Consider the following 21,292-nt stretch of genomic DNA (forward strand, 5'->3'; position numbering starts at 1 on the left):
GAAGACACAGCGACAGCCGCCGTACACAGGTGAGGAAGCTGGCGCCCGGAGGGGAGATTACTCTGCAGGTCTCCCGAGGGTGGGGGGCAGCGCTGCTGAGGACTCAGGGCTGGGCCGCAAGGAGACTCTGCTCCCTCAGTCCTTCCCTGCACGGCTGTGGGCCCCCACCAGAAGTCGGGAAGGGCGGTGGGCCCCATTCCCTTGCTGGACGCCAGGAACTCGGTCCCAGGGCCCAGCTGACCTCCGTCCTAAAGGTCAAAGTCACAGATCTTGACTGCGATCCCCACATGGGGGCAGGGCCAGCACCGACTGCAGCTTCCACAGACCCGCCCTGTCCCAGTTCCTGGAAGGCTCATGTCCAGCCTGTCCATGCAGCCAGGTCAGGAACGGCTAAAATGCCCGTGTCGGAGGGCCCGAGCCAAGCCCAGAGGGTCAGCGTCTTCTCAAGGCCATGGCCACATCCACGCTGGTGCAGAAATGGAATGTGGCCAAGACCCCTGGGCTGCCCAGGAGCACGTGACCACATGGGAGAGGGAACCCAGGCCACACGGTCAGTTTCTTTATTGAGGCTGCTCTGACCCCACAGAGAGGGTGGTGCAGGTCCCACCACCCACGTTCCTACCCCACCCGCGTGAGGGTCCTGGAGCCCCACCAGGCAGCTACTCGGGGGTCCTGCTTCTGCTCTTCGGGGACCAGATGCTGGACAAGCGGAACCTGGGCTTCTTCCTCTGCTCCCCACCACTCCTCTGCAGGTCTGGGGGACAGACACAGATGGGTCACTCGCCCACCTGATGGCCAGTGCCCTGCGGCCTTCCCTGCCACCCACAGAGCCTCCCCGGCCCCAGCAGAGCCCAACCCTCTGCCCTCCCCGGGGGAACCACCGTGCGCCTGCCCTTAGAGTGTCCACTGCGCTGGGCACGGCTGGAGAGCAAAGCAGTCCCCTCACCCTGACCACAGGGCCATCCGTGCTTCTTGGATCCCTCAAGCGATGGGGAACTCACTCCCTTAGGGTGAGCCTGCCATGTGGGTCCCAGCACCCACTCCTACAGGAGCCCCAACTCCCCCGGGGTCCAGCCCAGCCCCGACCTCCCACGCCACCCAGTCACCCATCTTCCGGATCATGTTCTGCAGCATCTCGTCCTCCTGCTGCTCCCTGAAAGAGAACGGGCCGTGAGGACCACGCCCGCGGTGGGCCTGAGCCCACCCAACACCGGGGCACCTGCCCGCTCACCCGCCCATAAGCCACACACCGGCACCACCCTCTCCCCTCCCAGGGCAGGTGCCTGCCCCCTCGGGGCCCAGCCCCTCAGCAGTGGCCTGGGGACAGGAGGGGCCTGGGTGCACAAGAGGCTGCCGGGCAGGGCCTGCCCTCGGCCTCTGGCCCCACCTGCAAGGTGTACGTGGAGGGGAACCCCCCTCCCGATGGGCTCCGCCCTCCCCTGGGCCCCAAGGCCCTGCCCTCCCCTGGGCTCCACCCTCCCCTGGGCCCCAAGGCCCTGCCCTCCCCCGGGCTCCGCCCTCCCCTGGGCCCCAAGGCCCTGCCCTCCCCCAGGCTCCGCCCTCCCCTGGGCCCCAAGGCCCTACCCTCCCCTGGGCTCCACCCTCACCTGAGCCGGTCCTCATCCAGGAGGTCGATGATGTCACTGCGGTCATTGACGGTGTTCACGTACTGGTTCAGCAGGTCCTGCTCCCGCTGCCGATCCTGGGGGGACTTCAGAGCCTCTGCAGGGACAGCTGGCATCAGCCGGAGCCCTGCTGTCCCCACCCTGCTCAGGGACACAGTGACTCCACTCCCCAAGGGTCAGGCTCCTCCACTGGAGGAGGGAGTGGGGTCTTGGGGCCTATGGTGGGCTCTTGGCAACGCCGGTTGAATGAATAAGTGAATGTATGAATAAGTGAGTGAGTGAATGAATGAGTGAGTAAAGGAACAGCCGTATCAGAGACTGGGCACTCACTACCCGCCCCCTGCACACATTAACTCAGTCCTCACAACAGCTGAAGGAGGCGGCGCTAGAACTGCCCCCACTTTGCAGCAATGAAACCCAAGCACAGAGAGGTTGAGTGACTCAGCCAAGGACACACAGCCAGGAAGTGGAGGAGCTGAAACTCCACCGCGGCTCGAGAGTGTGCCGCGATCGCCTCCTCCTGGCAGCCACCCGTGAGAGGGCCTTGGAAAGCCACACCCGTACCCGCCTCCTGGGACTGAGCCCCCCTCACACTCCCTCCCACCTCCGCCGGCTTGGGCTCCACGCTGGGTGCGGGGGACGCACCCGGCTTGGCCATCAGCCGGCGCAGCTCCCCCTCGATGTCCAGCTGCTGCTCCTCCAGGCGCTGGTCCCTGGCCCTGCCGAGGTGACACGGATGTGAGCCCGGCCCGGCCACTGGCCTCCCCGCGCCAGACAGGCCCATGCGGGGAGGAGCGCTTTCCGGAGGCCTCAGGGGAACCACTCACTTGTACATCAGCTCAGACTCCAGCCTCAGCAGCAGCTGCTTCTCGTGGATGAGCCGGAACCAGTCCACCATGAGGGCGTCCTCCGAGGCGTCTGCGGAGAGGGGCTGGCTGGGCACGGGGCGGGCGGGCCTGCGCGGGGGCGGGGCCGGGCCCAGGGTGGAGCTGGCAGAGGGGTTTGTGGAGGGGGTCCGCCCGGGGCTCACCCTCCTCGGCCGCACGCAGGCGCTTCTCCAGCTCCACACCCTGGAGCTCCAGGGCATCCAGCTGCCTCTCGATGTCCTGCACCTGCCGCTGGATCTCCTCCTGGGGCACGTAGTCAGGGTGCAGCTGGGGATGAGGGCGTGGTGAGGGGGTGGGGGCGGGGGGCCCCCGGGGCTGAGCCCCTCACCCACCTGCACCCTAGCCTACTCACCCTGACCGGGGAGGGCACTGACTCGCCAGGCGGAACAGGGATGCCGGCCGGGCCCGAGGGCCTCCCTGGAGAAGGGGCAGGACAGGCCTCTTCAGGCACCGGGCCCAACGTGACCCAGGCGTGGTCTGGAAGGGGGCCCGACCCCCCACCCAGCCCCATCCTCCCGGGACACCCCCTGCACCCCGGCTTCCCTGCTGCACCCGGCAGGCCCCTGGGCAGCCCCGGCTGGTGTCCGAAGGGCGAGAGCTCACAGACAGACCCAGGCCCCGTCCCCGAAGTCCCTGTGCCCACCTGGGCCCCCGCCCTCCTCCAGGTCAGCAGCATCGGACACCCTGCCGGCACCCCGGCCACCCTTCCCACCAGCTGCCCGGAGCAAACGCGCCATCGTCGCCGAGCGTCTGCGGACTCGGGCACCTGGAGGCAGGTGAGGCCTCTGCTCACCCTGAAAGGGCCCGGGGCGCAGCCTCCTCCAGGTGTGCGAGGCTGCTCGCCCCCAGGCTCGTCTTCCCTCCATTCTAGGCCCCGTGGGCTCCTATACATCCTCCAAATCCCCACCGGGCACATCCTCCTAGAGGAGCCCCCTTCATCTGCACCCCAAGCAGGAACCGGGCGGCGTGCCTGGGCTGACCTGGTTCACCCTGGGGAGGGGCTTTCTCCTCCTTCTTCCGGCTCCAGGCAGGGGCTTCCTTCCCCGAGGGCTCCGGCTGAAGCCAGCTGCCAGAAACGTCTAGGCTGGCAGGGACCGCCAGCTTCCTGCGGTGGGATGGGGACTGGAAGGGGGAGGGGGATGCAGCTGCCCACGGGTGGGGGACAGAGTCACATGTCAGGTCAGCAGGCCTGGCGCCCTCCCCCCACTGCTTCCCTGAGCTGGGCCCCCCCAGAGGGGCACCAACACGGGGGTCAGCCCTCACAGCCACATCCTGCCCGACGGCAGGGGTCACGTCCACGGGCGGGGGAAGGGGCAGAATCCTGACCCTCAACAGCACACGGGGAAACGAGCCCAGTAGGCTGGTGACCTGTGCAAGGACGGCTGAGTGCTAAGAACAGACACGCACAGTCACGCGCGTGCACAGGCATGCACACACGCATTTCACACACCCACCCGCCAGGACCACCAGCTCCCCTGGCCAAGCAGGGCCACTGCCCCCAAGGAGAGGACCACCTAGACCCGGGCTGTCTGGCTGGGGACGGCCGGGGGGCTTCTGTCTGGCATTACCTAGGAGGCTGGCCCCGGCTGGGCCTGGTGTCCTGTCCACTCGCACAGGGGTCAGGGTGATGCGGACGCCCCCCTCGGAGCTCCCAGAGACCTTCTGGGGTGCATGACCCGCCCTCGGCTCCCCCAGGACCTGAGGCTCCTTCAGCTCCAGAGCCCTGAATGGAAGGCAAGAGGTCAGGGAGGGGGGACAGGCCGCCCAGCACCCCGGCGCAGACAAGCCCGGGGGACGCATGCCGGCCCGAAGGAGGGGCCTCGTGGTGCCCCTCGGGCTCACGTCCCCGACTCTCCCACCTCCTGGAGCACAGGTGCATGTTGACAGATGCACCTACAGCACAGGGTCAGCATGTGTTCAGGTACCCACAGCCGATGCACACATGGGCACCGGCCCCACCCCCGCCTGGGACCCCGAGCATGCGTGACGGACCCCCGCGGGGCACACAGGGCAGCCGCCACGCACAGCGGACCCGGACCAACATGGGCTCAGTCGCCTGTGTGACCCCACGGCTGTGACCTCATCCACGGAAGGCTGCAGTGGCCTCTCCCTCTCCATCCTGAGCTTTCTGGGGGGGCTGTCCCCTCCCCACAGCGAATGGGGGCCCCAGCCCAGCACCGGGGTCAGGCCTGGTGGGCGCACAGCAGCGAACGTGCTCGCATTCCCCGGGGCCTCCAGACTGGTTCAGAGCAAGGATACCGAGGGTCCTGATGGACCCTCCCTGACTTGCAAGTCCAGTTACACGAGGGCGCTTGGCCTGGGTCACTCAGGCCGGCACGAGCTGGTTTCTGCTTCTACAGCTGACATGCACGGCGAGACGTGCACACAGCCCTGCTGTGGGTGTCAGTTGGTGGGTGTGTGTGTGCTGTCATTCACCTGCAAGCACGTGTGAAGCGCCTACTGTGTGCCAGGCCCTGTGCTTGCCCCAGACACAGGCTCCTGTGTGTACAAACCCACAGCACGGGCATAGGTCCAGCGCCCAGCAGACCCACCGCTCACCTCTCAGCGGGGCTTTTCTTCTCCACAGGCTTCAGGCGGGCCCTCCATCCTGCCGGCCCGTCCTCCTGGCCCTCCTGGGGGCTGGCACTCGGGCCTGGGTGGGGGTGAGGGGGGGTGGTCTGCTGGGAAAGGCTGCACCTCCCCCACCCCTTCTTCCTGCTGCCATCCCACCCTCAGGTACCCCTGTGGCCAGCCTGGCTCCCGGGAAGGAGCCACTGGCTGAGCTGCGGACAGGACTGCCCCCTGTGCTGTGTGTGCCTGGGGGATTCAATTCACTGTCCCTCTCTGGGCCCCAACTTCCCCTGCTGCCAAACAGGCAACGGTACGGCGGTGAGCCCCAGGGATGCAGACCAGCTGTGTGTGGGGCGGTGACGACCTGCAGGCCTCCCTGGCGCAGGGGAGAGTGGCCTCCAGGCTGGACGCTCAGCCACGGGAGAGTGGGAAGAACGCTTTGCGTGCTGCGTGCTGCCAGCTCAGTGATACCACGGGTGCCCCTAAGAGACAGCCCAGCGCCCAGCAAGGACCAACTCTGCAGTTCCTCAGAAAGTGTCCAAAACAGCCCAGGGCCCAAGGCCAGGGCAGTCAGGGGGCTTCAGGGCCTTCAGAGCACAGGCCCACCGTCGCCAGGACAGGGCAGTGACGACAGACGCACACGGACAGCGGCGGCAAAGCCCGCAGGAGAGGGGGGACTCCACAGAGTGCGGCAAAGCGGGAGGGCAGCACGCGTGGGCACCGTCACCAGGGAACAGCGGCGCGGCAGGGGCCGGGCCACGGGGCGTCCGGCAGGCGGGTGATGGTGACACAGGGTGACGCATCCCCAGGCGGGACCCCGGGAGCCAGACTGCGACAGCAAACCGCAGGCCGGGGAGCAGAGCGGCCGCGACACACGGCGACAGCCTGGGTGCGGTGACCCCAGCTCCGCCCGTGACGTGGGGGCCCTTACCCTCGGCCCGCGGGGCCTCCGGCTTCAGCCTGGAGCCAGCACCCGCCCCGACGGCCCCTGAGGGTGCAGCCGAGGCTTTCCTGCCCGCCTGGGGCGGCGCGGACACCCGCGAGATGCTGCCTGCGCTCCGGGGCGCCGGCGGCGCGCTCCTCGCGGCGGGGCTAAGGGCCTGCGGAGACGCCGACTGTGGCCGCGTGGCTGCTGGACTTGCTCCTGGCCCTTCGGACCTGGGATGGGAGTTGGGCGCAGGGCCGGTGGCGAGGGAGGGCCTGTGGGTGAGGGCGCAGGTGTCGGGCATGGCTGCGTCCGGAAGCCCCCCCACGACCCTCAGGCAGAAGCCCCTCGGCCTCCCCTGGCAGCTGCTCCCCAGTGCCCACCCTCCCCTCCCGAGGGATGAGACGGGCCATAGGCAGACGTCACCCTCCTGTTCAGGCCCAGTATCGGCTGACATTAACACCCCCCCAGACCCACGGCGCCTAGGGCGCTGCCGTGGGGTCTGCCCCCCGGGGCCTCCCTCCTCCACCCACCCGCCTGCCCAGGAGCAGCTGGGCCTTCAGCATGGAGGCCTAGCTCCATCCTAAGCCACATCCAGGAGGCCCGCACACGGCCACCCTGCGTCCCCCCACGTGCACACGTGCAGGAGGTAAGGCTGTCGACAGGGCCCCCGGGCACCTCCGCGAGCCAGGGCAGCTCCTCCGGGTGCCCCGGGCCCCTTATGCGACCAAGTTCTCTCCCCCTGCTCCTCCCCCATCCCAGGCTGGGCTCCCAGGAGGGGCTGGGCTCCCAGGGGGAGCTGGGCCAGATGCGCCCCCAGGGAGCACTCCCAGCAGAGTCCTTACACACCCTCACTCCCGACAGCCTCGGACAGCCCTCAGCGCTGGGGTGGCAGGCGGGCCCGCTGTCCCCCGCCCCGTGCCCTCCCTGGGAGCCCCTGGCACCACCCGCTGGCCCGGTGGGGGTCACAGCATCAGCAGCTCCTCGCCGGGAGGCCCCCCACAGGACAGGCAGCACGAGGCAGCGGGCGCAGCCCTGTCGCCAGCCCGGTGTGGAAACTTGCTGGGCGACTGTAGCAGGGCCAGTGGTGTCCCCCCAGATTCCCGCCCCCCGGAAGCTCAGGGTGTGACCTGATCTGGAAGCAGGCTCTTGGCAGGTAGAATCAAGTTAGGACGAGGTCATCCTGGACTAGGGAGGCCCTGACACCGAAAACAAGCACGGAAAGGAGAGGACAGACGCACAGAGAGGAGGCCGTGAAGACAGAAGAGACGCGAGTCGAGGGCCGCGGGCGCCCCCAGGAGCTGGAAGAGGCAGAGGGAGCCCCCGCGGGCCTGCGGAGGGAGTGGCCCTGCCCACACCTGGAGCTCCGACTTTGGGCCTCCAGCTCTGTGAAGGAATAAGGTCCGCTGTTCCAGCCACCCCGGCTCGGTGCTGTGTCCAGCAGCCCCAGGACAGCAGCACGGCGACCCGCCTTCACCCCGTCACCCCATCAGCGCCGTGTCCATTGTGCAGAAGGCACGAGGCCCTGGGCAGCCCCACCTGGGGGGCTCGGACCATCCCCAGCCTCAGTTTCCTCATCTGTGAAATGTGTCCTCACGTAGGACTGGGTGTGGCCAGGCCCCGGGCGGCAGCATCACTGCACCCGTGCCCCCAAGCACGTCAGGCCGGCTCTACAGTGTACAGCCGCGTCCCCATCCTGCCGGCCACCTGGCACTCTGCTCCCTTGTCTACGTCGCCACATTTCCCAGATGAGGACACTGTGGCAGGGCACAGGCAGCCCCGCCGTCACACAGCCCCGCAGGGCCAGAGCCCAGAAGCCCTCCCCGGCCACCCCAGCCCCTCTGGCCTCCGGGCTTGCACCCCCTGCCCCTCCTTCTCCACCCACCTGCCGGGCCCCTGAGCGCCAGCTGCCCCCAGCTCGTGGAGGGCCTTGTGGAGGAGGGTCAGCGCCTGTTCCCTGCTGCCGTCCCTGGAAGGAGCGTCCGCCACAGCTGGGGCCCCGCCAGCCGGGCCAGCGCGGGGGGCGGCTCCAGGCGTCTGGAAGAACCTCTCCCGGGCCTGCTGCGTCCTGGAGGACGATGGGGTCCAGGCCGGGGCGCTCGCTGGGACCGGAGACGCTGGCCCTGAGCTGAGCTTGGTCTGAGGGGCTGCCCCTCGGGGGGCTACCCGGCCTTGTGGTGTGGCCGGGCGAGAGTCCGGGGCACTCGGGGTCACGGCGGAACGAGGGCTGCCTGCCGACGACGACCACCCCGTCGGAGAGCTGTTGGTCACGTGAGTGCTAGCCTTGCCACCCACGGGGCCCACCGAGAGCCTGGCCCCGGCTGGGCTCCCCGCGTGGACGTGGGAGCAGGCGGTGGCAGGAGGGTCAGCTGCAGCCGGCGGGTAACCTTTGGCAGCCGGGCTGCCCACCGCGGGCTCCCACGCGGGCGGCCTGGCCTTTGGCCCTGCGTCTCTCTGCCCGCTCGCCTCCTGGGCCTTCTTCGGGGAGCCAGGGGTCTTGGAGTCCATGGACAGGGCTCCAGGCCGCCGGGGGGCCAAGCCCGGCAACGTGGGGCCAGCAGAGGCGGTTCCAGTGTCGTGGCTGGAGCAGACGAAGACGCCGGGCTCTGCTGTGGCCTTGTAGGCCCCCGAGTGCAGCGTGTTGGAGCACTGCTTACACCTGGGGTGGGCGGGGAAACCGGAGGGGCTCCAGCCACAGGCGTGTTCACTCCCGCCTCCCCAGGGCAGGCACACGCGGATCCCGGGTGCCCTCGTGCGGGTGGCAGCTCACTCAACGAACACCTCTTGTCCCAGGCTCCCCGGGGGCCCTCGTCAGGGCTGCTCAGCCCATCAGCGCGCACGCACACCCGGGCCCACCTGAAGCAGCTCCGGTGGTACAGCCTCCCGTCTGCCAGGTGCCGCTGCACGAGGTGCACGTGCTGCCCGCAGATGCCACAGGTGCTGCTGACGGAGCCGACCGCAGCCTGGCCCTGCCGGGGGGAGCCATTGACAGGCCTGCCCCACCTTCCCTCCTCACAGCCACCCCGTCAGATTCCACCGTACAGACCGGAGAGCGTTGGTCCCAGAGGAGGCCCGTGCCCAGGCCGCCGGACTCTGTGCAGGGTCTCCAGCCTGGCCCAAGGGCAGGGGGCTGGGGGCTGACTTTGGGGGTCTCCGGGGGCCAGGAGACAGATTCTGGCCCCTCCTATTCCCACCCCAAGGTGCAGAAATCCTACCCAATCCCCAGTGCCCCGCCCCAAGTCATCACCCTGTCCCATCTCCACCTCTGAAAAGTGGGGCAACCGTACCTCACTTTGCAGGGCTGGCCTGGGAGTGAAAGACATGCCCACATGCTCTCCTGGCCCTACGGGGTGGGGGGTGGCCTAGGCAAGACACCCGCTCGGGGCCCTACTTGGCCTTCGGGGCCTCCCTGGCCTCGGTTTACCTGTCTGTACAACGGGGATCATATCCTGACCACCACTTGGGGAGCCAGTCCAGGGGGCAGCTGAGGCTGTGTCTGGGACCCGAGGGAACCCCACCCCACCCTGGGCACTGTGGGTTAGGGACACACTCAGGCCCAAGAGCCCCACTCAGTAGAAGCTGGTGGAAAACCCAAGAACCAGAGGGAGGGCGGGCCAGGGCGCTTACAGCCTTCCGCTGGACGGTGGGGTTTGTGCTGACCGGAGACAGCGGCTGCCCCCGGGCTGGGGTGGGCGAAGGCCTGGCAGGTTGGGACGGGGCCTTCTTTCCAGACGGTTCCTCACTGGCGTCCGACAGGGGCCTCTTCACGCCGGCTATGCCCCCAACTGGCACGAGACATACAGGTCAGGGGCCCCGGCCCCGCAGGCTGGCTCTGAAAGACTCGGGGGCCACCCCTGGCCCAGGTTCCCTGGAGGCGCCAGTGCCCAGCCTGGGACCTGGAGCAGGGGGTGGGGATGGGCGGCCCCTGCTCTCTGGGGGCCGGGGAGGGGCGAGGGGTAGCCCCAGCCAGCATCCATTCCCAGCAGGGGCCTGGCCTGCCCCACCCCCTCCCCTCCCCTCCCCTCCCCTCCCCTCCCCACCCCCTCCCCTCCCCACCCCCTCCCCTCCCCTCCCCTCCCCTCCCCTCCCCACCCCCTCCCCTCCCCTCCCCTCCCCACCTCCTCCCCTCTCCACCTCCTCCCCTCCCCTCCCCTCCCCTCCCCTCCCCTCCCCTCCCCTCCCCTCCCCTCCCCTCCCCTCCGAGAGCCCTGATCGGAGGTCAGGGAAAAGGCACTTTGTTTCTCCACCAAGTAGGGCTCTAAGGCAGGCTGGCCGTTTGCCCAGAGCGATTCCGGGGATTTCTAAGCCCGGGTGAGGCGTGTTGGGCCGGGGCGGGGGGCTGGCGCTCAGCTGCTGGTACACAAAGTGGCTGGAATGATGAAGCCAGGCCGGCTCCTCCCCTGCCCGGCCTGCTCTCAGCCACACCCCGCCAGGGCCAGCTGACCATCAGCACCACGTGGGGGCCCCTGTGGCAGGGCCTGGGAGCCCACACGGGTCAGCCACGCCGCCCGAGGCAAGAGCTGTGCGCACAGAGAGGGAAAGGCGGGGAGCTGGCTGTCTGCCCAGCGGACAGGGAGGCGGACGGCTGAGCCTGCTCCAGCGGGGGCAATGGGAGGCCTGGGGCCTGGACCCCGCTTTTCACTTGCAGCTTTTCACTTGCAGCAGGACGCTGGGTGCGGGCTGGGGGGCCGGGAGCGGACCGAGAGGGAGGGCCATGCAGGACTCACTGGGGGAGCGCCCGTGGAAGTAGTTGTAGTACTGGGACACGTAGGTCAGGATGCTCAGCCGGTCGGGCACCTTCAGGGCCACCATGTCCTCGGCGTCCAGCAAGGCCGGGATGCCCAGCTGCTCCTCAGCCACGCGGAAGGCCTGGGGGGGCGTGGTCAGCGGGTGGGCTGGGAGGCCCCTCCCCACCTCGGCCAGGCCACCAGCTCCCACCCCACCCCCGGAGGGAAGGTGGGAGGGGCCCGAGGCAACAGAGCCACTTGGAGCCCAGAAAGGCCTAGGTTCAAGGTTCGAGTTCTGCTCGGCCCGCATGGCCTCCCTGGCCTCGGTTTACCCGTCTGTACCACGGAGAGTACAGCCCAATCACAGGACTGAAGGAGCTCTGGGGCCCATCCCGGTGGGTCCTCGGTAACAGCATCTGAGGCCACGGCCCGGTCCTGAGGGGGCCTTGCCCAGCTCGGGCTATTTGCTCTGGGACTTCGGCCCCAGGTCACCGTGGAGACCCCCTCAATGGCCCCCACACCCGTGAATCTGTACGGCCCCGGCCGACACCAACCTTACAGGTCAGGGGGCAGCTTTCTCCATGGGAGGAGCCTTCCCCAGCCCAGGGGGACACCTGTGTCCTAGGAGACAAAGCCCGGCGAGGGACACTCACTGGGCAGGGGGTGGGGGTGGGGGCGGGGGTGGGCTCCCCGCCCCGGGGGAGGATGCAGATCTCTGCTGCTGCTTCTTCCCCGCCCAGCCACAGCTGATTCCTCTGCCCCCGACTCTGCAGTGGCCTGTGGAGGCTCCTCCCCTTCCCCTCCCTCCCCTCCCCTCCCCTCCTCCCTCCCCTCCCCTCCTCTCTCTCCCCTCCCTCCCCCGTCCCCTCCCTCCCCTCCCCTGCCCTGCCAGCCCAGCAGGGCTCCTGCCTTCACACTCTAGCCCTCCCCTAAACTACCACGACCCCCACCTCAATCTTTGTGCGTCTAAGACGAGGCCCCTGAGCTCCCAGACCCGCAGGCCCCAGCAGTGACCACCCCGCCACACTAGGATCAAAGCCCTCCTATTGCCTCTGACTCCTTCAAAATATCGACTTGGCCAAAAAGTTCGTTTGGGTTTTTCTGTAGGATCTTATAGTAAAACCTGAACGAACTTTCCGGCCAACGCAATATACCCAGAAGCTGGCCACTCCGGCTGCCAGCGCCGGCCCCCTAACCCCACCCTGCTCTCTGCACAGAGCCTGTGGAACCGGAGTGCTCCTATAGCACAGCAGCCTTCAGAGAAGAAACCAAGTCCCCCCACACCCCAGCCTCCTCTCTCTGTCCCAGCCTCCCCGCCGCCCATCCACCCTCTGTCCCAGCCTCCACACCAGCCACCCGCCCCTCTGCTCCTGCCGCACCCACAAGCTTGGTGCCCTCCAGCCCCAGAGGCTTCACCCCTGCAGCCCCCTCTCCTTGTCTTCACCCAGCGTCCCTGCCCCTCACCACGCCCCCACCCCACCTCTTCCCTGCGGCTCCCGTTCCTGCCCACACGCTAGCCGTGCTCAGCGTGGTCCGACGACCCTGTCACGGTGGACGCATCCTACTCTGAGCCATCCACGCGTGGCTAGCGAGTGCCTGAAACGCAGCCAGTGCAGCTGCGGAACTGAATGTGTCATTTTATTTCATCTCAGTTAAGTTAAATTTAATTTCCACTCGTCAGCGCGGCGGGTGCTGCCCCCAGACTCGCAGACCTGACGGGGGTGGGCATCCTGCTCGCGGCTGCACCCCAGCAGGGACCACAACGGAAGCGCAGAGAACACGGGCCAAGTTTCTGGGCATCAGCCCCGTGGGGTCATGGAGCTCATTTTGCAGGGAAGCAGGGGCCGGCTAGGACTTGAACCCAGCCAGCCTGAGAGCGGGTCCATCCCAGGACCCACCTGGAGGCCCTGCCGCAGAGCCACCTCTGAGCCTGCTCTGCCTTGGGTGGAAGGAGGGTCCGGCCCTCCCCTCCCCTCCCCACCGAGAGAAAGAGGGACCAGGAGGCCTGGCTATGAGATCTGGGGCTATTCTGTGGAGCTGGGGTTGCCCAGCTCGGGACAGGCTGTAGAGCCCGGCGGCGAGTGCCCGGCCTCCCCCTGCCCACCTGTGGGCAGCAGTGACTCCGCGGCTACCCCGGGGGAGGTTGTGCCCACTCGGGTCCCTGGGACACAGGCTGGGGACGGCGCAAACCGGGCTGAGAAGGCACTCACCAGTTTGTTGTTCTCGTAAATGTTTTCCTTCCTGAGGGCATCGAAGTTTCTGGAAAATTAAAATACAAGTGTTCAAAGTAGCTCAGGGTCCAAGAAGGGAGGGGCGACAAGGGCCTCAGAGGTCATCTTGCCCAAAGGGGGAAACCGAGGCCAGGGGTGGCGCAGTGAAGGTACGAGGTCACACAACGACCAAGAGAAGGGTAGGGCTGGGCACCAGGCCTCAGGTTCTGGCCCTGCTCTGGGCCCGGGGATGCCGTCCAGCACCTCCCGAGACCTGGACCCCAACGGCCCCCACAGGCCCCCAGCTGCAGACTCCACCCCTCGCCCTGCAGAGGCCGAGCCCCACCTCTGCGCCGCCCAGTCAGGTGTAGCTGGAAGCAGGCCCTGGGTGGCCAGCTCAGGGTGGGCTGCTTCCCCCTGGGCAGCTCACGGGCCTGGTGGGTCACGGGAGGCCGACGTCCTGGGGTTGAGGGGCTCCTGTGGGCGGAGCTCCACGCTGCCCACTGGTCAGGGCGAGCCGGGCCCTCGTTCCACTTCCTGGTTCCCACTACTTGCTTTATTCACCAGCGCCTCCCAGGAGCGCTGCTGTGCTCAGCTCCTTAAAAATACCAACTCGCACCCGCGGGCGCTGTCAATGCCCGCCTCTCACAGATGAGGCGATGTGGCACAGAGAGGCTCCGTGACTTGCCTGAGGCCACACGGTGGGAAAACAGGACCAGAGCAGGGCCTCGGCCCCAGCGTCCGGGCGTTTGGGGGTCGAACGTGCCCACCAGGTGCCCAGCCGTCCTCCCGAGGGGGCAGACCCTCAAGGCTGAGAATATTAGAGCCCCCGGTGCCTCCCACACACACCTGACCATATGGGTGCAGGGGCCCCCGGCCCGGCCAGAATGGTAGGCCTCCCCGGAGAGGCCAGGAGCACAGCAATCGTTCCGAAAGGAGGAGAAGCCCAGCGCCAGCTCCGGGCCGGTCCCGGCACTCCACACACACGCCCCGCACAGCACACCCGGGAGGACGCTCTGACCGGAAAACACAGCCAGACCCCAGCAGGCGGCCGGCTCGGCGCGGGACGTTCGGCTACGCGGCCCAACGCCTTCGGGTGGGCTGGTTACAAACAGATCTGTCTGTTCACGTGCTGGGCGGCAGCCTTGCCGCTTTGGGGTCAGCTGGCTTGTTCCGGAAGCCTCGTGAGACAGGAGAGAGCTGGGGGCGGGGCAGGGGGGGGGGTCGCATCCCGACTCAGCCCGGCCGTGCTGTCTGACCCGGGCGGGCCCCCTCTTCCCTTGGGGCCTCAGGGTCCCCGTCTTACGAGGGTGACCACAGCTTCTCGTGGTGAACTCGAGGGCGCTGGCTCAAGGCCGGGCAGGTGGCAGGCGGAGGGGGGAGGGGAGACCTTGCGGCCACCTGGCCCAGGATGGCCTGGCTCCCAGCCCTGACCGTGCACTGACCCCACCTCCCTGACCCTGCGACACCCCCGGGAGGCCTATTACACAGATGAGCAAACTGAGGCTGGGGCAGCGGCTGGCCCTTGGCCACACATTGGGGGTGGGAGGAGGACAGGGGCTGCGGTTTGCCCACCTCCCGCCTCAGGGGCCCCATCGGCCTCCAGCTGCTGTCCATCAACCTGCCCAGCTCTTCGGGAAACCTCCCAGTTTCCGCCTGGACCACCTCCCAGGTAACGTGTTCCAGATGTGAGACCACCCCAGGAGAACAGAGGGTGCTTTGTGCCCGGGACAGGACGGCGGACAGACCCGTCTGCGGGGGACAAATGACCGGAGGAGTGGGCGGGTGGGCGTGGCAGCCCGACACCCAGCGACGGCCATGGGCACGTGGAGTGGCTGGGCTCTCAGCCGTGCAGGCCCCTCCCTCCTCAGCGACTGGGGTCTCGGGAGCGCCTCTCCCTCCCTCCCCCACCACCCCTTTGAAAGCTCAATCTCTTCTCCAGACCTGCCCAGGGTCACTGACCGAAACGGCCGTGTCCTCAGCAAGATGCCCGGCGCTGGAGGGCAGGATAACAAGGTCTGTTTTGTCTCCAAACAAGCAGGAGAAGGAAGCCCTCTGCCCCCCGCATTGGCCTCGGTCCCCCCGGGGGCCGCAAGGGCTCCGTCTTGCGATCTGGGGCAGCCAGCTGCCCCCAGCGCCCTCTCCGCCTGCAGACCCAGAGTGAGGGTCTCGGGGCTCAGTGTAAATTGCGGCACCCACGACGCGCTGCCAGCCCCCCAAGCAGGGTCAAAGGCACGATGGCCAGAGGGTGCAGAACTGCCCTTCCACTCAAGTTCAAGGAACACCACCCTCAGCACCAAAGCCAAGCCGCCTCCCAGGACCCGCAAGGCGCCACGGCTGGCCGGGCTGCCTGGCGGCCCCAGGGCTACCACGCCCCCCAGCCTGAGCCCCTCCGCGCCCCGGGACCTTGGCTCGCTGCTCCCTGTGCCCAGAGTGGCCCTGCCCATCTCCCGAGGCCGGAGCTCTGAGGCCAGCGGAGGCGGGCGAGGGGTCAGAGCTGCCTGGCAAATCCCCTCTGAGCGCCAAGGAGGGGCCCGCCCGTCCCCGTCAGGAAGTCCACAGGACCAGGTTTCCGCCAGCAGGCGAGCCCCCGGTGGGATGGGCTGAAGTGTCCCCAAAAGAGGCCCGATGGAGTCCTAACCCCCACGACCTCAGGACGTGACCTTATTTGGAAACAGGGACTTTACAGGATCAAGTTAAAGTGGGCCACTGGGGGGCCCTAATCCAAAATGACTGGTGTCCTCACACACAGGGGAAATTTGGACGCAGAGACGTGCAGAGAGAGAGGACGAGGCAGAGGCCTGGGGAGCAGGCAGCGTCTGCACACCCAGGGCGGAGGCCCCAGAAGGAACCAGCCCTGCTGACACCCACCCTGGGCTCCTGGACGGAACGGGTGGAAGACTCCTTCTGTCGTCCCAGATGCCCATTTGCAGGACCGTGATCAGCAGGCCTCACGGGCTGACACCTCGGGCTGACCTCAGGGAGGTGGCCGGCTTGCGTTTAAGGCCTTGCGGGATCAAACTGCGTCAGCACCTTCATCCGAGAAGCTGCGCACCGGCGGGCGGGGACCCCGGGCACCTGCCCCAGGTAGATCATTTTTTTAGGTGAACTCCTGTATTTAAAATCAGGTGTGCTCTGCCCCGACCCCACGGTACCTGCCTGGGGCCAGGCACACAGCTGGCACTCGGAACGCTGCTGAGGAGGTAGTCTGTCCAGGGCTTGCTGAGTGGGGGGGCCGTCGGGGCCATCTGTTTACCCTTTCGGCACCGGCCTAATGAATGAGCTCACTGGGTCTGTGCGCCCTGCCCTGGCCGGCGCCGGGCCTGGCTGACAGAGCCCGAGGCACGCACGGCCCCTCCCGGCCTGCTTCCCGCCGGCCACAGCTGACCAGGGCTGCTGACCTCCTCCTGCCCCCAGCGCCTCGGGGGCTCTTGGGAATGTGTACCCCCTTCCAAATTCCTGGAGAGCTGACCTCACGCTGTTTATTTCCTGGAACTAAATGCAACTACATGGGGGTGGGTGCTGGGACTGGGGGCGGAGTGGGGTGCGGGGGGGGATGACAGAAGCCCAGCCTCTTTTCCGGGCATCCCCAGCACATCTGGAGTTAATCCCACCGGGAAGGGGAGCAGAGAGGGAGAGTGAGAGACAGACAGACAGACAGAGAGACTGAAATACAGATGGAGGGAGACATGGGTACCAAAGTGCCCAGAGATGAGACAGGAGAGCCCACAGGGCAGAGTGCGGGGGCGGGGGGGGAGGCGGGGCTCAGGGACAGAGACACCAAGGCAGACACCCTGCAAGAGGCCAGGGGAGAGGGAGGACAGAGCCAGGGAGGAGTGGACGGAGGAGGTGCCCGAGGCAAGGCGGGGAGGAAAGGTCCCCCTGCTGTAGGCCTTCCTCAGGCTGGCGCAGACCCCGACCCCGACCCCAGGGCCCAGCCAGGAGGGGTCAGCCCGGGGCTCCTGCAGTGGCCTAAGGGGGAGTCATGGGGGCGCCGGGCCCGAGCCCCTTCGCAGCCACAGGCCCTCAGGCCAAGAACAGAGGCCTCTGTCCCCAGGCGGCTTCCTGCTGACCACGAAGCCAGCGTCGGGGGGAGGCCAGCCTGTACCCGGGGCCCAGCCCCCTTTGCTCTGGCCCAGAAAGCAGCTTCTAGGTGCGGGCCTGCGGGGGTGAGTCTCCTGACACCCCACGACGGGTGCGTCTCCAAGAGCAGCCAGGGAGCCACCCCCAACTTGTGGCCCAGCCTGGCGGGGGCCCCAGAGCTGCAGGGAAAGGTCAGGTCACCCCCCACGGGACTGAGGAGTGGGGGAGGCCCAGCGAGTTTACACAGAACCCACTTCCTAAGCCCCGACCCCTCCGCGGCTCCCACAGAGGGCCGGGCTCCAGCACCCCTCCCGCCCCAACGGCCCTGGAGAAGGAAGCCCAGCCCCTGCCTCTGGGAAGGGCTGCGGCCCTGGCCCTGGCGTCTGGCCTGCCCACCCTCCTCCCGCCCTCCCGGCCTCCTGGAGCTTCAGTCCCTCCTGGTCTGGCTAGAGGGGAAGGAACACTCCAGCCCCACAGGTTTACTGCCGGGAGCAGGAAGGCTGTGTTTGTTTTGAGCGGTTCCTGCTCTCACCTGGCTGCTGGGCTGCTCAGGCGGATGTGGCGTCACTGGGGAAACAGACCCTGCGGGCGGGTGGGCACCTCCAGGCCCATCTGAGAAACCTACAGCTATGGGGTGGGCACCTACAGCTATGGGGTGGGCCTGGCGGGCCGGGGGCGGGGATGGGCCGGGCGGATCCCTGGGTGAGCCTGAGACCCGCACACCTGTCCGTGTCCTCGGTGGTGTGGGGCAGGGGGGGCGACCACTGCAGGGCGCAGGTGAACTTGCAGATCCTGGTGGACAGAGCCAGCAGGAGGACAGCCAGGCAGCTGGAGCTCCCACCCGGCGGGCTCAGCGCCCAGCTCCTCCTTTCACGGCCGCTCCCCTCCACTGGGGGCCAGGAGGAAACAGGCTCACAGGAGCAGAGAAAGGGAAGGACTCCCTGGTGGCGAAGCTAGGAGACAGGGAGACAGGATGTCCACTTTCCTGCTGCCGGAGGGTCTTCACAGGATGGGGGGGGTGGGGGTGAGTGTCACCGGGTCTGAGCTCGGGGGCTCCCCCGGGAGCACGGCCACCCCACGAGGTTCCTGCGTGTTTCCTCCCCCCCGCGCAGCACTGGGGGCCGGTGGGGTGGCTCAGGGCTTCTCGGTGCGACCACCCCTCCCCCAGCCACCAACTTGCCCAGAGGCATCGCCGGGACCAGAGGTGGCGGAGGGGTATCTAAGGCATAGACACAGGCCCGTGCCACACAGGGGCCCACACGCACGGGATTCGATCAGCCAGTATCTGAGGAGCCCCTTCTGGGCCCCGCCACGTATGGGAGCCTGACTGGTTCTCCGCAAACTGGGCGCCTTAGAATAACAGACGCTTATTCTGTCCCTCCCAGCCCGGAGACCAGAAGTCTGACATCAAGGTGTGAGCAGGGCCAAGCTCCCTGCGGAAGCTCAGGGGCAGACTGTGTTCCGTGTCCCTCCCAGCCTCTGGTGGCCTTCCCTGACTGTGGCCACGTGCCTCCATGGCCGCCCCCGTGGCCTCCTCCTCCCCTTGCCTGCCGCTCCCAGGCACCTGCAGAGCCCTCACCTGGCAGCAGCGGCCATACTTGCTGGGCCCCAAGCGGACCTCCCTTATCCACAGACCTCCGACTGCGTGCTGTCAACTACCGAGCGCTTGTCACGTGCCAGACGGCGTCCAGGCTCCGGGGACACAGCAGTGAACAAAGCAGGCAGACATCCCCACCCTCTGGAGCCGCAAGTCCAGTGGGGGCAGGTGACCAATGGCCAAGCCAGCAGTGAGTGCGATAGCTCACTGCCGTGTGCGAGGGTGCGGCCGCCTCCTCCCGAGTCCTCCCTGCCCAGGTTCACCACCTCTGGAGCTGCCTGGAGCTTCTGTTCCTTCATCTGTTTGCTGTCTGTCTCTGTACCCAAAGCGTCACTCCCTGAGGCAGGGGCCAAGGCCACCTGGTACAGCACACGGTGCTGCGTATACAGCAGGCACTCAATAATGGTTATGTGAACTGCTGTGAGACACCAGCTTGTGCCAACATGTGGACACACCCACATGTGCACGCCTGTGATCACCCGCGGGCAGTGCGTGCTGGGACAGGTGCGCGCGCGCGCGCGCGCACACACACACACACACACACACACACACACACACACACGCCTCTAACCCCAGCACAGCTGGGAACAGATGGAAGCTCCCAGGGCTCGGAAAGGCCCCAAATCTCCACTTACACCCGCGCGGCGTCCCGAGGTTGCTGGCCTGGCAGAGGGCGGCACCCTCCTTCCCGCCCACGGCAGACTTCTCCCGCTGACCCGGTGTGGGCTGCCTGGGGTCAGCCACCAGCCAGCCTCCCGGGGACCCTGCCTGCCCCAGGCTCCACTGCCAGTCCGTCTCCCAGTCTCCCAGTCTCCATGACCCCGCGCCCCGGCCCCCCACAATCAAAGCTCAGCTTCGGGTGTCCAGAGGGGAAGCGCGTGCTGCCCCGACATCTGGCTCTGGGGGCAGCTGAGGCAAATCGAGGCAGGGAGCAGAGAGGGCTCCCCACACGCATTTCACAATCCCAGGCGGGAGGAGGAAAACCCTGCAGGCCTCTCTCTTAAGACTAGCTTCCCCATAGAGGGCGGTGCTTGGGGACAGTCCCTGGGGGTACAGCGGACATCTGGGCGCAGGGGAGGAGCCCCATGTGCCAGCCCTGGCTCTGCCTGACATGCTCTGTGTCCTGAACAAGGCTGTCTCCTCTCTGGGCCTCAGTTTCCCCGTCTGTACAGCAACAGGCCCAAGGGCAGCATTGAGAAGGTGCTGCCTCTGGCTGCTCCCAGCCAGAGCCCTCCCTGGCAAACACGCTCCACCCACCCCTGGTTCCAGCCATGACTTCTCAGGGGAACACTTTTAACATTTAACAAACAGCATGCTTTTTCCAGGAGGCGTCTTCCAAGGACACCCTTCCTGAGCGTCCATCCGCCCAGCCCAGGCACCCTCCCTGGCAGCTTTACTCATTGTGAATTCTCACGAGGCAGGGGTGCCAGGGCCTCACAGCACAGAGCTGTCCCGGCAAGCCGGGTCCCAGTCACAGCCAAAGAGCGTTTGCTGAGTGAATAACAGACGGAGCGGGTCCAGGGCGGGGACAAGATCTGGCAACAAGGCAGGGCCAACCTCCCAGCCTCGACCCCTAGACCCTCCTGGGGGAGACGACCCAGCCCCCTCCCCTCCCCACCTCCCAAGGCTCCCATCTTATGCCCCATCACCCTAGGGTAAGGAGGCCCGGCCAAGGGGACCTGGGGGGTGGGTGTCTCAAGCTTCCTGCTCTGCATTGGCCCCTCCCCCACAGTGACCCTGGGCTGCATTCCTAAAGGTGCCGGAACAGGCTGGGGGACGGCCAGTAAGTACCACACAGTAAGACCCGCGTGCCCCCCAGCCCCTGATCTGGCAGGAGGTCCCAGGACAGTGGGGATCTCAGAGGGCCCAGAATATGCTGGCCCTTTCCCAGGGAGACCGACGGGAGGGCTGGCTGTGGCCGGAGCCCAGGACGCTGGCCTGAGTCATGGACTGACTAAGCCAGCGGGGGCGGCCGGACGTCCTGGCTCCGGCCCAGCTCCACTTGGTGGCCGGGCAAACTGAGGCCCTGCAGGGGCCACGGGGCGGGCGTGCCTGCAGGGTCCGGCTCCGCTCGGCCCCGGAGCGTCCCACCAGGCCCCGGGCCGGGAGTTCTGACCGCGGCCCATTGCCCCGCCCCCCGTCCGAGCAGCCCGGCCTCAGTTTCCCCGCCGGGGGCCGGCGCGCGGGGAGCGGGCGCACTCACATGAGGTCGGGCCGGTGGCGGTGCAGGATGGCGCAGAAGGCCAGGCCGTCGCGGAACGACGTGGTCATGTTGGTGATGCTCACGTCCCGGTAGCCCTCGCACTGCTGCCGGCACCACTGCTGCAGCGCTGTGATGGCCGCCATGAGGGCAGCGGCGTCCGCCCGGCCGGCGCCGGCGCTCCGAAAGCGCGCCCGGGGGCTGCGGCCCGGCCCGAGCCCGGGGCAGACGAGGAGCCCGCCGCAGAGCGCCGGGAGGACTACGAGCCGGCGTGAGCGCGGCGGGAGTCAGCCCGCCAGCCCCTGCCCCCGGCAAGGCCGCGCCTCCGCCACCGCAAGGCCCCGCCCCCAGGCGCCGCTCCTCCCTGCCACGCCCCCGCCACACAAGGCCCCGCCCCATCAGGTCCCACTCCTCCTGGCCAGGCTCCGCCCCGGAAAGGCCCCGCTCCCGAGCCAGGGCCGGCCCAG

General features: G+C 67.8%; 1 protein-coding gene across 1 annotated transcript; it reads right to left on the reverse strand.

Moving 5' to 3' along the window:
* Window positions 1-556: 556 nt before the first annotated feature.
* Window positions 557-20,971, reverse strand: MICALL2 (MICAL like 2; the record flags this gene model as incomplete). The annotated part of the gene is made up of 17 exons (XM_082856909.1): window positions 557-754; window positions 1,107-1,153; window positions 1,608-1,722; window positions 2,271-2,344; window positions 2,453-2,543; window positions 2,656-2,779; window positions 2,865-2,929; window positions 3,493-3,657; window positions 4,081-4,235; window positions 5,072-5,165; window positions 6,015-6,283; window positions 7,894-8,667; window positions 8,865-8,977; window positions 9,636-9,793; window positions 10,736-10,877; window positions 12,946-12,994; window positions 20,829-20,971. The coding sequence occupies 17 exons, from the start codon at window positions 20,969-20,971 to the stop codon at window positions 660-662; spliced, it is 2,673 nt and encodes an 890-aa protein (XP_082713035.1). The 3' UTR covers window positions 557-659.
* Window positions 20,972-21,292: the final 321 nt, after the last annotated feature.

This window comes from Leucopleurus acutus (assembly GCF_964270905.1).
Source record: "Leucopleurus acutus genome assembly, chromosome: 16".
Lineage (NCBI taxonomy): Eukaryota > Metazoa > Chordata > Mammalia > Artiodactyla > Delphinidae > Leucopleurus > Leucopleurus acutus.